Source organism: Poecile atricapillus, chromosome 1 (genome assembly GCF_030490865.1).
Source record: "Poecile atricapillus isolate bPoeAtr1 chromosome 1, bPoeAtr1.hap1, whole genome shotgun sequence".
Classification (NCBI taxonomy): Eukaryota; Metazoa; Chordata; class Aves; order Passeriformes; family Paridae; genus Poecile; species Poecile atricapillus.
This window is the reverse complement of record NC_081249.1, coordinates 158,395,838-158,409,666: the sequence shown is the minus strand read 5'-3', so window position 1 is coordinate 158,409,666 and position 13,829 is coordinate 158,395,838. Positions and strand designations below refer to the sequence as shown.

The 13,829-nt window shown below is 57.6% G+C and overlaps 1 protein-coding gene across 2 annotated transcripts; it reads left to right on the top strand.

The window, feature by feature from the left end:
* Positions 1-5,292: 5,292 nt before the first annotated feature.
* PGF (placental growth factor) lies at positions 5,293-12,492 on the top strand. 2 transcript variants are annotated; one of them, XM_058827101.1, is made up of 7 exons: positions 5,293-5,451; positions 5,609-5,648; positions 6,290-6,486; positions 7,931-8,007; positions 9,650-9,679; positions 9,770-9,789; positions 10,345-12,492. In XM_058827101.1, exons 1-7 carry the CDS (start codon positions 5,386-5,388, stop codon positions 10,407-10,409), a joined length of 495 nt encoding a protein of 164 aa, XP_058683084.1. In that variant the 5' UTR covers positions 5,293-5,385; the 3' UTR covers positions 10,410-12,492. The 2 variants fall into 2 exon arrangements, with proteins under 2 accessions (XP_058683084.1, XP_058683074.1); XM_058827091.1 differs by having other exon boundaries at positions 5,294-5,451; positions 9,770-9,832.
* The last annotated feature ends 1,337 nt before the right edge of the window (positions 12,493-13,829 follow it).

Genomic DNA, 13,829 nt, shown 5'->3' with positions numbered 1-13,829 from the left:
GCATGGCAGGCTGGCTGGACCACCGGGGAGGTGCTGCTGTGGGCTCATCCCTCCGTGGCTTCAGAGAAGCCCCGGAGCAAAGCTGGTGTGGCTGCAGGAAGCCAGGCCCTTGGAGTGAGACAAAGTGTGGCCCGGACGCTTTGTGGTCACCAAGGGGTCCGTGACACCAGCAGTCTGGGCTGCTTCCTGGTCACCAGCCAGCTCCCCGCGGTTCCTCTGCTCACGCACTCCCGGAGCTGCAGCTGGCCCGGGCTCGCTTTGCTCATTGTCTGCTGCGGGTGATGGCAGCTATTCAGCGGCTGCCAGGTTTCAGGGAAAGGGAGAGATGAGCCACTCCTCCACCCACATTCTAGGAAAGCCTCTGGGATGAAGTCCTGCCGATACACACGTTCACTCTCCTCAGCAGGGAGAGTGTGCTGTGGAGTTTATGTCCCCGTCCTCTGCCCGCATCCCACATCCCCCCCTTATCAGGAGGAGTGATGCTGAGGAGCAGAGCTTGGAAGCAGCCCTGGCTGCTGCCCTGTCCCACACAATAGCGGAGTCTGCGGACTCCCCGTCTCCTTGCCTGTTTGTCTTCCAGAGCCAGGCAGAGTCCCGCCATCACTATTATTTTGCTTTGTGTCAATATTATGACAACTAAAAGCGGGAGAACTGCATCCACATGATAAGAGTCCAGAAGCTCTGGGCTGGGTGTGGATCGGGTTCCAGTTTGGCAGGGGAGAAAAGTGCCTGGCAGCCCCTGCCCACTGCCTGGGCTGGGAATGCTGGAGACGAGGGGCAGCAGCAGCAGAGCAGCAGCCGGTTTGTGCCTGTGTGCCTCTCTTCTCCATTCAGTGCTCACTGCCCTTTCCCCAGGGTAGATGAAACATGATAAATGTGCAGAATATGCTTGTTTCTCCGGTGGAAAAGTAACCTCTGTCTCTTTCCGGAGGAGAGGGCTGCTCTGCTCCTGCTGGGAGAATCTCACCCCTCCCACGCTTGCCATACCCTGTGCCTCCAGCCTGTGGGCCCAGAGTGTTCTGTCTGTGCCGGTGGCAGAAGGCCATGCACACGGCTGCACCAGTCCATCCTGCCCTCAGCCTTGTTCTTCCCAAGCACAGCACTCTACAGCTGCTGGAGAGAAATTCCTGCAGGTTTCTGGGACTTGAAGACGCAGCTCCCACCCAGGGCTTCAGGAGAGGAACTTGGACAGAGCAGGGTGAGCTGTGCTGTGGTAATTATGTCTCTGCTTCCCGCTCTGGTCTCTCGGCACTTGGTGTGCACGGGGCTGTTGTTTAGGCACGGTAACTGTGCTTGCTGTCGGGGCTGCTGACAGAACGCTTACCTGAGGGTGCCCACGTATGCTTGGGACTGTGGTGTGGCTCTCCAGTGCCTCGCCCTGCTCCAGGGCTGTGCTTTTCTGCAAACACCCGTGGCCCGGCCAGTCCCTGCAGCGTGGGGCTGCCCAGCCGCTGGCCACTGAGTGCTCAGCTGAGTGGCACTAGGTGTGCCAGTGCTGATCTGTTCCTGGAGCACTGGCTGCATGAGGGCCGTGCCTTCCCAGGGCTTGGGGCTGGCAGTCCCTGCACCCCCATCAGGGATTTGTGTCTGAAAGCAGTACCCAGGCTTGCCAAGGATTCCCCTTGCCTGGGTTCTCTGCCTGGAGTGCTCTCAGGCAATTCCAGAGCTCATTCCATGCCCCTCCAAAACTCGTGTCTGACCTAGGCCAGCCTGCAGTGCCTGTGACCCGTGGGGACCAGACCCTGATGTCCCCAGGCATGGAGCTGGATGTCAGGTGCCTGCAGATTTGGTTGTGGGTCCCCAGGGAGGCTGAGCTCCCCTCCCCAGGAACCAAAACAAACAGCAGAGTTCCTGCCACGTGCGGCCGGGGCTGACTAAGGCCGGACGCTTCCGCCTGCCACGGGCAGCAGTGGCCGGGGCTGTGAGCCACCACCATTGGGGTGCACAGCCCGGCCCATTTCCCCCTATTGTCAGCCTCCCCCTCAGCAAACACATCCCCCTGCACACCTGGGCTGGGAGAGGCACTGACGCCACCTCAGCCAGCAGCCAGCGACAGGGGATGTGCTGCTGAGGGCATCTCCGAGTTGGAGCTGCTGCAGCGCAGCTCTGAGGAGTCCTTCAGGACCCAGGTGCCCAGACAGGTTGTTTGCAAGCTGTTTCCTTGAGGAGCAACACTGACTGTTCAGGGGTCACTGGTGCAGCTCTCTTTGCCTGTAAGGGCACTGGAGAGTCCTGCATTTCTCAGAAATCAGCAGCAGGCTCCTGAGACAGAGGCCTGGGTTCCCTCTGTGCCAAGAAGCTGGAGCTGGGGATGCCCCAGCCAGACCAATTCCATCCTCATTTTCACTGTGGAGACAGAAACTGCAGGTGATTGGCCTGGTTTGTCTCAGTGCTAGCTATGGACTGGCTCACTGATAGTGGAGCTTAGGAGACTCTCTAAGAAGAGATCACAGAACCAGAGAAAGCAATCGAATGAAACAGCGAGGGTGACACATGGGGGCTCTGGGATGACAGGAAGGTGTGAGGAGCACAGTGCCCTATATCCTCATGCTGCTTTGGCCTCAGGAGACCAGTCACAGTGCAGGACATAGGGAGCTGTTGGCAGGGTTCTTGCCTACTGGGGTATAACACTGGAGGGTGAGTGTGCCAGGCACTGGATCGTGGATAGTTTGGCCTTCCTTTGGTAGAAGCCTGTAGCTTTGATGAGGCTGAGTCCTGTGTCCTAAGTAGCAGCAGAACAAAAACAGTGAGGTGCCCTGAGGATTTCAGAGGTGTTCTCTGAGGGCTTCAGGGGTGACGCAGGAGGTCCTGGCTACAGTCAGCTTAAGAATGATGCAGGGACGCGTTTTTGTTGGGTTCTTTCCATGTGAGATGCCAAAGGTGGGATGATAAGATGCCCATGAAAGAACTCTGATGATGAAATGGGGCTGTTTTGTGGAAAAGATTCCTGAAGAGGGACCTTGCCTGCAATGAGCAGGGTGGGGTTTTGCAGGGAAGAGCAGCTGCTTGCTCTGGGCTCCTCCAGTGCTCAGGGGCAGCCAGGGGCCCTGCTCTTGCCCCTCATTCTGCAGGTGTAGGAGGCATGGAGGCGACCCTGTTCCCTGGCAGGGCTGTGCTGTGGCATGCTTGCAGCTGGGTGCCAGGGCTGGCCTTCCCCACCTGACAGCTAGGGCTCACCCACAGCAAGGACACACCATCACCAGCTCTGCGAGCAGGGCAGGGAGGTGGCACAGGCCGGCAGCGGCATATTCGAGGTGATGCTCTCAGTCAGCAGCCACTGCATGGGAGGCATTTGCTCTTTAAGGAAATGTCTCTATTTGCCCTACATCCCTGGCTGGTTGAGCTTCCTCTGTCCCTTGTTCCCAAAGTGCGTAACTCTGCTCCCCAGAGCCGAGTGGGAGGCAGCATGAGGGACATGCTGGTGCATTTATAGCATCGACCTCCAGCCCTATCCTGCAGCTGGGGAAGGGCAGATTTGGTCCCCTGGGGAGGAGCATGGCAGAGGGGAAAGCAAGCAACTGTGACCCCAGCCAGCCTGATGTTTCTCCCATATGCAAGAGGATGTTGCTGATCACAGGTTACCGGTGTCCAAATATTATTTCTCTTCTCCTGTCTCTGTTCCACACTGCCTAGAAAGTGGATGCTCATCCCAGGAATGTAAACTCTGCCCAAGACCTCTGAGGAAATAGCTTCAGACCAGGAACAGGACTGCACTCAGCAATTAAGGGCTGATCTCCCCAGCCACACAGCTCCTGGGGGAGAGCCCTTTGCTCCAGCGCCAGAGACTGGCCTTGTGTCTGAGGTGGCCCCAAGGGACCTTCCTGCAAGGACAGGCATGAGGCCCCGTGTGGTCACGGTCTTTGCAATAACAGGATTCTGTCTGTCCAGTGAGTTGGCAGCAGCTGCTGCTCAGGGCGGCCTCTGCTCTCGGGTGGGAGGAAGTGCTCTCTTCACCCTGTCTCACAACCATCCCTGGGGAAGTGGGAAGGGGGTCCCTTGTCCCAGGAGGGTCTGTAGGGTGGCAAAGGGAGAGCACAGGCATGCTCCAGTCATCACACTAAGGATGTTGCCTGCTCTTTGAAGCCCAGCCAGGAGAAGGAGTGTGTACAGGCACTGAATGACGCCGCTGCAGCCCCCGGCAGCTGCAGAGTTGGTGCTGTGCCGCTGAGTGATGAACTGCAGCACACCCTCCCCGCGGTGGGGCTGGGATTTCTGTGTGCTTATCTCTGCAGCATCTCCATGCTAATTTGCCAGGCCTTGCTCCAGCAGCTTTGTCACACACTCAGCGGTACCAATGCCTAGAAGCTCCTGACTGAGCCCAGCTCCAGCTGGCGCCTGAGTCACTGCCACTTGCATGGCCCAGCGGGGCTCAGGACAGGCAGCTGGCATGTCCCGTATCCCCTGGGGACAGATCCCACAGGGCTGGGAGCGGATTACTGGCATCCTCATGCTGCTGGGACAGACCTCACATAGTGTTGGGTAGGGAAGCCCTGAAACAGCCTTCCCACTCTCCCAGGAGGACAGAAACGTGAATCCTGGCACGGACACAGAGCCCGTTATTTCCCTGGGACCTGCAGCCCACGGGGGATCGTGTTGCCTGTTGGTATCTCATCACACCTCCCATAGTTCCAGCTTCCCTGGCCTCTGGGGCTTAAAAATAGAACAGAAAAGGCCACAGAGCTCCTTTGGTTTGGCAGCAGGGTTTGACCCCAGACCTGCTGTGCCCCCTTCCCTTCCGAGCCGTAGACCAGACCGGGGATGCTGTCCCTGAGGCTAGGCAGGGCTGGAACCCCTCTGACAGGGGTCCAAAGGCTGATGGAACAGGCACGGGCAGCTTGAAGCAAAGGGGTGGATGGACACGGGATGTCTGAGTGGGAGCAGGGCATCAGTAGAGGAATGAAGAGGATGAGTGGGAAAGGGGCAGTTGTATGGGGGCAGGGGAGCCACGTGGGCATGAATGAGTGGATGGGCAGGGAGCAGGGAAAACAGCAAGCCGAGAAACCCAACACAATCCCGGTGGATGCCGCCGGCCGGGGATTCACCGGGCACGGGTCGGTGAATAGAAGCTCCGGGGCAGCCCGATGGAGTGATGGCCGGGGGCTGCGCGGGGCCGCTGGAGGAGGGTACTCCGCCGCGCCCGGGAGCACCGGCCGTCCCCGCGGCCGCCGGGGCCGGGCACCTGCTCCCGCCCCGCGGCGGGGCCGGGGCGGGGCAGCGGCGGGGCGGTGGCGGTGAAATACGGCGGCGGAGCGGGGCGCGCTCCCATGGCCCGGCGGCGGCGGAGGCGGCACGGCGGGGCCGGTGGCCCGGCGGGGGGGCGGCATGCCGGGGGCGGCGGGGCGGTAGTGGCGGAGCCGAGTCTGTACCGGGGCGGCGGGAGCGGCGATGCGGCTGCTCGGCGCCTTCCTGCGGTTGCTGGTGGTCGGGACGCTGGGGGCACCGCCCGCCCCGGTGAGAGCCGAGGGGTGGAGAGGGTCGGGGCAAGGGCAGCCCGGGCCCCCAGTGCCCTGCCCGGGGTGGCCGGGACAGCTCCTCCCGGTGCTGGGCGGGGGGCGGCGGCGGGTCGCCCCGTGCCTCCCCTCCAGAGCTCGCCTTTCCTTCCCCGCAGGCCCCGGAGGAACGGGGGACCGCCAGCACGGAGTCGCACGGTGAGTTGGCAGTGGGGGCCGCCGGTGCCCCGGCTGGGAGGGGGCAGCAACCCAGGGAGGGCTTCGCACAAGGTCGGGGCGCGCTGGGTACCACCCGGGGCTGCGTTACCTCCGGAATCCCGTGGTGACAACCGGAGAGGCAGCGGGGACTCTTCCGAGACTCAGAGCAGCCTGATTCCCCCAGCCCGCCTCGGGCACCGGGCACCGCCGCGGGCCGGAGCGGAGCGCAGCCCAGTCCCGACTGCCGCCCCTCCGGTGCCGGCATGCGGGGTCCCGGGTGGGAGCGCTCCGCTTCAGTTCTCCCTGCTGGAAAGCCCCAGGGCACGGCTGTCCGGCCGAGAGAGGTGCGAGGAGCGGGGGAGCCCCTGCGCGGCGGAGGTGGGGGTGAGCGGAGTGCCTGGGCAGGAGACGGAGCTGGCGGATAGAGGGAGAAAGGGCCTGTCGGAGTGGCTGTGTGAGCCCCCGCACAGTGATGTGCACAGTACGGACTTACTGGGAGCACAAGGTGGTCCTTTGCTTCCCTGTGCTCCGTGGTGGCTGCAGGACCCCCCCGCGGCTGCTGCACCTGCCCCGACAGCGGCCCGGCTTGGGCTCTGCCTCTCTGGGCGCCTCCTTATAGTCCCTGTCCCTGTCTCTTGCAGTCCTGACCTTTCGGGAGATCTGGAATCGTAGTTTCTGCCGGCCTCTGGAGCAGCTGGTGGACGTCATCACCGAATTCCCCAACGAGGTGGAGTACATTTTCCGACCCTCCTGCGTCTCCCTGCAGCGCTGTGGAGGCTGTTGTGGGGACGAGGGTCTCCGCTGCGTCCCCGTGGAGACAAGCACGGTCACCCTGCAGGTACGTGCTGCTGCTGCAGGGCCGGGGCTGTGCGGGAGAGCTGGAGGGCTGCTCACCAAGCGCCGGTGAACTTGCAGCTTTGCATCCTCTAGGCATTGTAGCAGTGTGGCTTGCAAGGGAGAGGACTTAAAACTGCCCAAATACATGCCGAGCCAGTAGGGTCCCTCTGCCTGCTCTTTGGGCTTGCCCCTGAGGTCAGGCGTCACTCCTGGTGGTACTGGTCTCAGTCCCTCCTTCCCCGACTTCTCTCTGTGTGGTCTGTCTTGCTTGTTGCTGCCATTTTTCATGACCTTTCCAGTCCTGTGGTGGGGCTGGGGGGTGTTCCAGTTGCCCCTGACTGCCTGCTGGGACAAAGTAGGTACTGCCCTTGAATCAAAGGGAGGAGTGAGACTCTCCTGTATCAGGTGATGCTTGGGGTGGTGCTGACAGTGAATGCCCCCACAGTGGGGCATGGTGAGCATGAAGGGCTGAGCCAACTGTGTTTTCAGTCACCACTGTGTGAGCTGTGAGATGTGGGGTGGGAGATCCTGGGACGTTTGACTCTTCCCCATGTACCAGGCAGCTCTTGCACCGAGCTGCCAGAGACCAACCTGCTGATGCTGCAGGGACCAGGGAAAAGCTCTGCTTTGCCATGGATGATGGACTTGGGAATGCCTGCAATAAATCACCAGTGATTTTGGTCTCTCTGAGGTTGAAAATGCATTGGAAGGCAGGATGGCAGTTTCCAAAATCTCTTGGCTGAGGTGGATCAAAAGCCTGGTGTGAACAAGAGGCAGCTCCCCAAGCACAGATCTCCCTCTATGGGAGGGATCCTGCTGCTGTGTACAGGATGGAAATGCCAGACACTTCTGCAGGGGCTACTTTGGATCACACTAATGATGAACATACTCTATAAGGCCCTTGGATGTCCAGCCTGAACTTCAGGCTGGGCTGTGACCTGTGACAGGGCAAATCCTGTACCCCTGGACTGAGGAGGCCCTGTGGTACTGATGCCAGTGAATTCCAACTCAGTGCTATAGGGAAGGGGTCCAGGAGGAGGCAGCAGTGATGGGATTGGTCTGAAAAATATGGCCATGGCGATATTTCTGTCAGAGAAGAGAGGTGTGCAAAGGGGTCACGTGAAAGGTCAAAGGGATACGTGAAAGCTTTCCAGAAAGGCAGAGACTGAAAAAATTTCGAAGGCTGGGAAATCCCAAGACCATGGGACTTAAATGAAAGCCCTGAAGACATGGGGCGGCACTAGCAGAGCCTCCCAAGCTGCTGGGGTAGCTGGGCCTGGCCAGTACTGCCTACGTGTGGAGGTGGAGTCTCTGTTGTTGGAGGTCCCGAGGAACAGGTTAGACATGCATCTTCCCAAGAGCCTGGGGTGGCAAGGCAGTGGTGCAGGAGCCCTTCCAGCCCCCTCCTGCCACTGCCTGGGAAGTAACCTTTGCTCTTCTTTCAGCTCCTGAAGATAAAGCCAAACGGGGAGGCACCCTATGTGGAGATGGCGTTCACCGAGCACAAGCAGTGCGAGTGCAGGTAGGGACTCCTGGGTGCAACCCTGCCAGCTCACTCTGTGTGTGGAACAGGGATACCCTGTGGGAACTCTGGCTGTGCTGGGACCCCTTCATGCTGTCTTTGCACTAGGGTTTGCTGGTGCTTGTGGCCCTTGTTCAGCTGCAGGCTGCACCACATCTCTGCACTGCTCCCTCCAGAGGAGGGGGCGCATGCCGCTGTGAAGAAAGGTCAGGCACCATGCATCATCTGCAAGGGCTGTGCTCCCCATCCTAGTAGCTGCCTTGGCATGCCTGGTATATGCTCCTTCAGCCAGAGGATCTACCTGTGGGTAATGGAGCAAGTCTGGTGGCTCTGAGGCAGGTATTTGGTGTGTGACAGCACGTCCAAGGTGGTGGCTCAGCAGGGAGCTTCATGGCTTGGCATGCCTGAGTGTGACCATGGCTCAAAAAGAAAGCTCAACACCTGAGTCTTTGACCACCGTTTAAGGGAGGCTCCCCCATACAGACCTAGGGGTACAGCAGAGGTTTACATCCAAGCCAACAAATGCATGCTTAAAACATGCGGTGCCAGCCTGGCACAGACCTGGATGTGCAGCACCAACCTGCCACAGACTCCTGTCACCTAGTCAACCCTGTGGGGTGCTCACTGTCCCAAAAGTGGTGAAAACCTGGGCAGGATGGGGCCTCTGCCTGAGGACTGCAGTCCTGTGGGAGCAGCTCTGATGCTGCCTGCAGCTGGTCCTTGCCATAGAGACTCCAGCATTGCCTGCATGGGGGGTCCTGGTAATCACTCTTCATCATGATCCAGGGTGACTTAGTATTGCGAAAACTGGGGGATGAGTGTCCTGCTGGGCAGCCATTAGACATGATCCTTGCCTGGAAGAAGATCCTGAGGATTCCCAGATTGGTATTCCCCTGCAGTTTTATGAGCAGCTGTACTGGAGCAGACCCAGCTCCACAGAGTCTCTGTCTGGGATGTCTGTCAGTAGATGCAGAAGGGGGAGTGGGAAGAAGCAGATGTGTTCCTCGCCTCCTTCTCTGCTTCCAGCTATTTCCCATGCAGGGAATTTCCTAAGCCTTTTGTGGTTTTCCTGCCTGGGGTAACTCCCAGGGGATCTCCTGTGAGCACTTGTGCAGGCTGCCTTCTGCAGCAGTTTTTGGCTTCTTCCTAATCCGCTTTCCACACCTGTACATTGCTCCCTTTTGTAGTTAATGTAGGCGTGGCAGACGTCCTGGCTGTGACCCCTGTGGGGGGGGGATGTCATGGCTGAGAACCCACCACTGAGACTTTGCAGCAAATCCCCCATGTTTGTTACTCAGGATGTTGCACCTTGTTTTACTATGAGATGTGAAAGCTGTCACTGAGAGCAGCTAAGACTGAACTTGCCCTCCCCAGCCACACTGGCAAAATGTCACATCCCCAGGGTAGTCCCTCAAGCTGAGCAGCCCCTGAGCTGTCTCCGCCTTCTCTCTGCCTGCTGCAATCAGCTCCTGACTGAGGAGTTGGTCCAGTTGAGAGAAGAGATATTGTGTTTGCTTTAAACATGAATGATAACTGGTAGATTGGGCTGTGCACTGGGGCATGTCAGTGGGCCAGCTCCTGCAGCTCAACATGCAGCACTGCCCAACAACCACTTCTCTCTGTCATTTTTCCCACTCTGCAGGCCTCGGCAGGACCTGATGAGGTTGGGAAGGTAAGTGACATCAGGGGCATTGCTAGTGGCTGGGATTGTGGGTCTTAGCTCCCACACATCAGCCTTTCTTCTGGTACTTTCCTTTTGAAGGAGGAGGTCCAAGGGCCGAGGTAAGAGAAGACAAGACAAGAAGGGACGGAAAGACTGTGAACTGTAAGTGAGCAGGGGCAGGTATGGGTGGTGTCTTCTCTGTTAATTTTCTTAGGATGGGTGTCTTCATGAAGCAGTTAGAGCTTTACTGACACTGAGCAGTGAACGGTTTGTCCATAGATTTCCAGGTTCAGCCTCATTTTGTCTTCCAGCTGTGTCCTTACTGCTGTCCTTGACTGATTGTTGTTTGGGTTACTCTATTCTTTCCGTCTTTTATGTCACTTTCTCAAACTCCTTGCTGTAACAGACTGGGCTCATTGTGGGCACTTTTGAGGTACGACACCTGTGGCTAGCACTTTCCTCTAGCATTTCCCCCTTTTGTCTGAAGCCTGCTCTTGCGGGTCCAGCCAGCACCAGCCCCATCAGCCTCACTCCTCCCCATGAAGAGGCTGCCTGCTGTCCCTACCCCTGCAGCTCAGTGTCAGAGGGGCCAGGCACAAAGAAGGAGATCCAGAGCAGAGCAGGTGAGCCTCCCATGCTGGCAGTGCTCACCCCGTGCCACGCTGTCTTTGCAGGTGTGGCACACCGCGCAGGTAGCCTCTGCCCTGCCCCCAGCCTCGCTCCTGCCACCTGGATTTGAGCCAGCTGTCTTTGCCCCCAGCGTGGGGGACTTGTGGAGTCACATCCCTCCAAGCTGCAGTGGGGAGCAGGACTCCAGCACAGAAGAGCTGACTGTACTCTTGCTTGGCCCTGGTGGGAACACAGCCTGGAACCAAGGACTCCCTTGCCCCATCTGCCCCATTGGCAGCAAGCAAAAGGGACTTGTGACCAAGCCTGGGGCTGAAGACGAGGAGCTCAAGCAGTGTGTTGGTATTTGAGAACATTCTGGGGGCAATGAGGAGCTGAGCTGGTGGATGTGCTGCTGGAACTGGCTGGAGAGGACAGCATGATGTGGGAGTGAGTGGAGATGGCTCACATGGCTGCACCTGCAAAACTTCTCTGTCCTGGCAGTGCTCTGCAGCTGGGGAGGAAGGAAATCTGGGGCAGGCAAGGCTGTAGGGCTGCATCCGTCCCAGCTTTGGCGTGGGGCAGCCCAGGCAGGTGCCAGGGAGCTTGCCTGGGAAGCTGTCCTGGTTGGGAACAGAAGGGAACTTGGGCTCCTGTTGTATCACAGCTACATCCCAGCTTTGCCCTGCTGAATAAAAGCTGGTCAGACATGGGAGCTGGCAGCTCCTGTCTGCTTTCCAGCAAGGCAGGGAACTTCCCCATGGACACCCACTCAGGCTGGAAGAGGGCAGTGACCCAGGGTTTGTCCCCATCACTGATCCTGCAGCACCAAGGGACTGCCCTTGGTGTGATGCTGGAGATGGGCAACCAGCAGGTTGCTCCCTGGGCTGGGGGCTATCCATGTGCTGGAATTCAGCTGGGCACTGGGGGACCCTTGGGCGAGCTGCCCTTCCCCTCCACACCACAGTGTGGGACTGGTACCTCTCCCTATTCACCACACCCATCCTGTTCTCACCCCAGTCCAAATGTCTGGCTCAGTGTCCTGTTCTCCCTGGCAGGGCTGATGCAAAGTTTAGGGCACTGGGGGGCAGGCTGCCCACTCAGGAAATACCCCACCAAGGGTCATTTACCTGGCATGGGAACAGGCTGGTCTGGGGCCCCCTTTCCTTACTGGGAATACCCTCAGGCTATAAGGAGCTGGTGGCCCTCATCGAGGTGGCTGTTTGCTGCTTTCTCCACTCAGCTGGGTCTCTGACCAGGTCTAAGGGGAAGCCACAGCTCCTGGTTTTCCATGCTTTAAGCAGTTCTCCTGAGGCTCTTCCTGTCCCCATTTCCACCCCTGCTGCAGGGGGTCTGGGGCTGTCTGCCAAATGCATTCCATGCTGATCTGTGCAAGCCATATCCTGGAGCAGTGCAGGTAGCACTCCAGAAACCCCAGGGTGAGTTGGCACTTGCATTGTTGTGGGGCACTCCTGGCACTGGGTTAAAACAAAATCAAGAGTCATTCTTGAAATCTTCAAATAAAAGACTGGAGGGCAAGATCTGCAAAGGCTTCAAGGTTACCCTTAAATAATGTGACCTGTGGTTTATCCTGCTCTGAGGAATAAGGGTGGAGCCTAATGGAGCAAGAATTGGGGTCCAAGGTAGCTCCCTCCCACATCTGCCAGGGCTGCCTGTAACAGGGTTTACATCATGATTCTTTAAGCCATAATGCTGGTGTTGCCTGAGGCTGGCACAAGGACATGGGGACAGGGCAGATCCCTGTCAGGGGAGGCTGGAGGTGGGTGTTGAAGGTGATGTGAACCTGCAGACTGCCACCATGTAGCAGGGAATGGACTGTGGGAGCTGTAACCGTGCAGCTGGGCACATCCTTCAGGAGCTTGCTGGATTCCCTTTTGGATCCCATTTCCAGGCCATTTCCAGTATCCTGGAGCACAGCCTACATGGGCTTTGCCTCAAAAACAGCCCATGAAGTTCCTCCTTCACTACCTCATAGATGAGGGGAACTCGCCTCTCCCCTTCCCATATCACTCAAAGTCTGTGTGGAGCATGTGGTGGCCTGGTCCACACAGGCTTTCCCTATCACTGTGTGTCATTTCTGCCTGGCTGGTTTTGCTCTGAGGCCAAGGAGAACCATGTGCAGCACTTGAGGATGTATGTGATGGTTTCTTTATTGTTTTTAATACCCTGGTAGTATTAAATGTTTAAAAAAGGAAGTTACATAAATCCAAATACGTTAATTAATAAAAATAAGTTTATGAAGACTGATGATTAGGATTAAAACAAATTCAAGCACACTAACACACAGTGGCTTTTCCAAACAGTTCCTGGTGTCTGGTGTCACCTCTTTGGCTGCTGCCTGGCACTGAGATATACCAGGCCGCTCTGCCCATCAGACATGGCAGGGCCAGGCACCTGCCTTGCACAGACTCCTGTGTTTCTTCTCTCCCTCCATCACCTGAGCTGCCTGGGTGGCAGTGACTTCCAGCAGCACACCACAGCCAATGGAGATATGAAGATCAGGATGGGGGACTGCTGCTCTGATGGGGAGAGAGGGGTTCCTGGCTTCAGGGCTTGTGTCCAGTGTTTCCCCTCAAGGAGACCAACCACTGTCTGTCTGCCTGTCCCTCCTCTGTGTGGTCCCAGTTGTAGCTTTTTTATACCACTATTCTCCTGGCAGCCCTCCTTGGCCACAGCAGATATGTGAGCATTCTGGTCAGCAACATCTACAGAGCCCCATGTCCCCCAGGCACTGCAGTGCGGGGCTGCAGGGGGAGACTGGTGCCCTTGTAAAGGGACCCTGACATACCCCAGCCCCAAAGCCAGCAGCATCCACCATGGACAGGCAGAAAACATGTTCCAGCCACAGTGCTCCCAAATCCCTCATCCTTTACCTGCCTGTGTACCCCTTGCAGACAGGCAGCTGTCCCACAGAGCCCAGGAGCAGCACACCACTGGGTTATCAGAGTCCCTGGGCTCCCTGAGTCTTCCAGCCTTACAGGGCAAAGGTTTGTTTAATAAGGCTTTAGGAGCCAGAGCTGCAGTGAGATGGTTTAGGAGGATAGTCATAGGGAGAGAAAACATAAAGTGGCCTTATGCACCAGGAACAAAATTTTACAATTTTTGGAAAGTAACTGTAAAGGTGATGTGGGTACTGGCCCAGAGATATAGCATCTTTGTTGTTAAAACTTCCCTGTTTACTTCTGGTCTCCCTGAGCATAGGATGCCAGCAGAGCTCTGCCACCCGGCAGCATCTCCTGGCCATGCCTGTGCAGGTCTCCCACGTCTCCATGCAAATAAAGAATCACTGAGGTCCTAATTTCTTGATTGTGACTTGCAAGTCTTTTGCACCCTCACAAAGTTTGGCAAAATCCTGCCTGTTGAAGCCAGTGATGTTTGCAATCTCAGCATATTTTAAGCTTTTGCCAGCTCTCATGTGTCAATTTCAGCCTGTGAGAAAAAAGGCAGCTCTCAGTCCTCTTCCTGTTATTTGTCTGTGCTGGTTTTGCTTTGGCAGTTCCCATTTCCCAGCAAGGACCACAAGCTCTTTAAC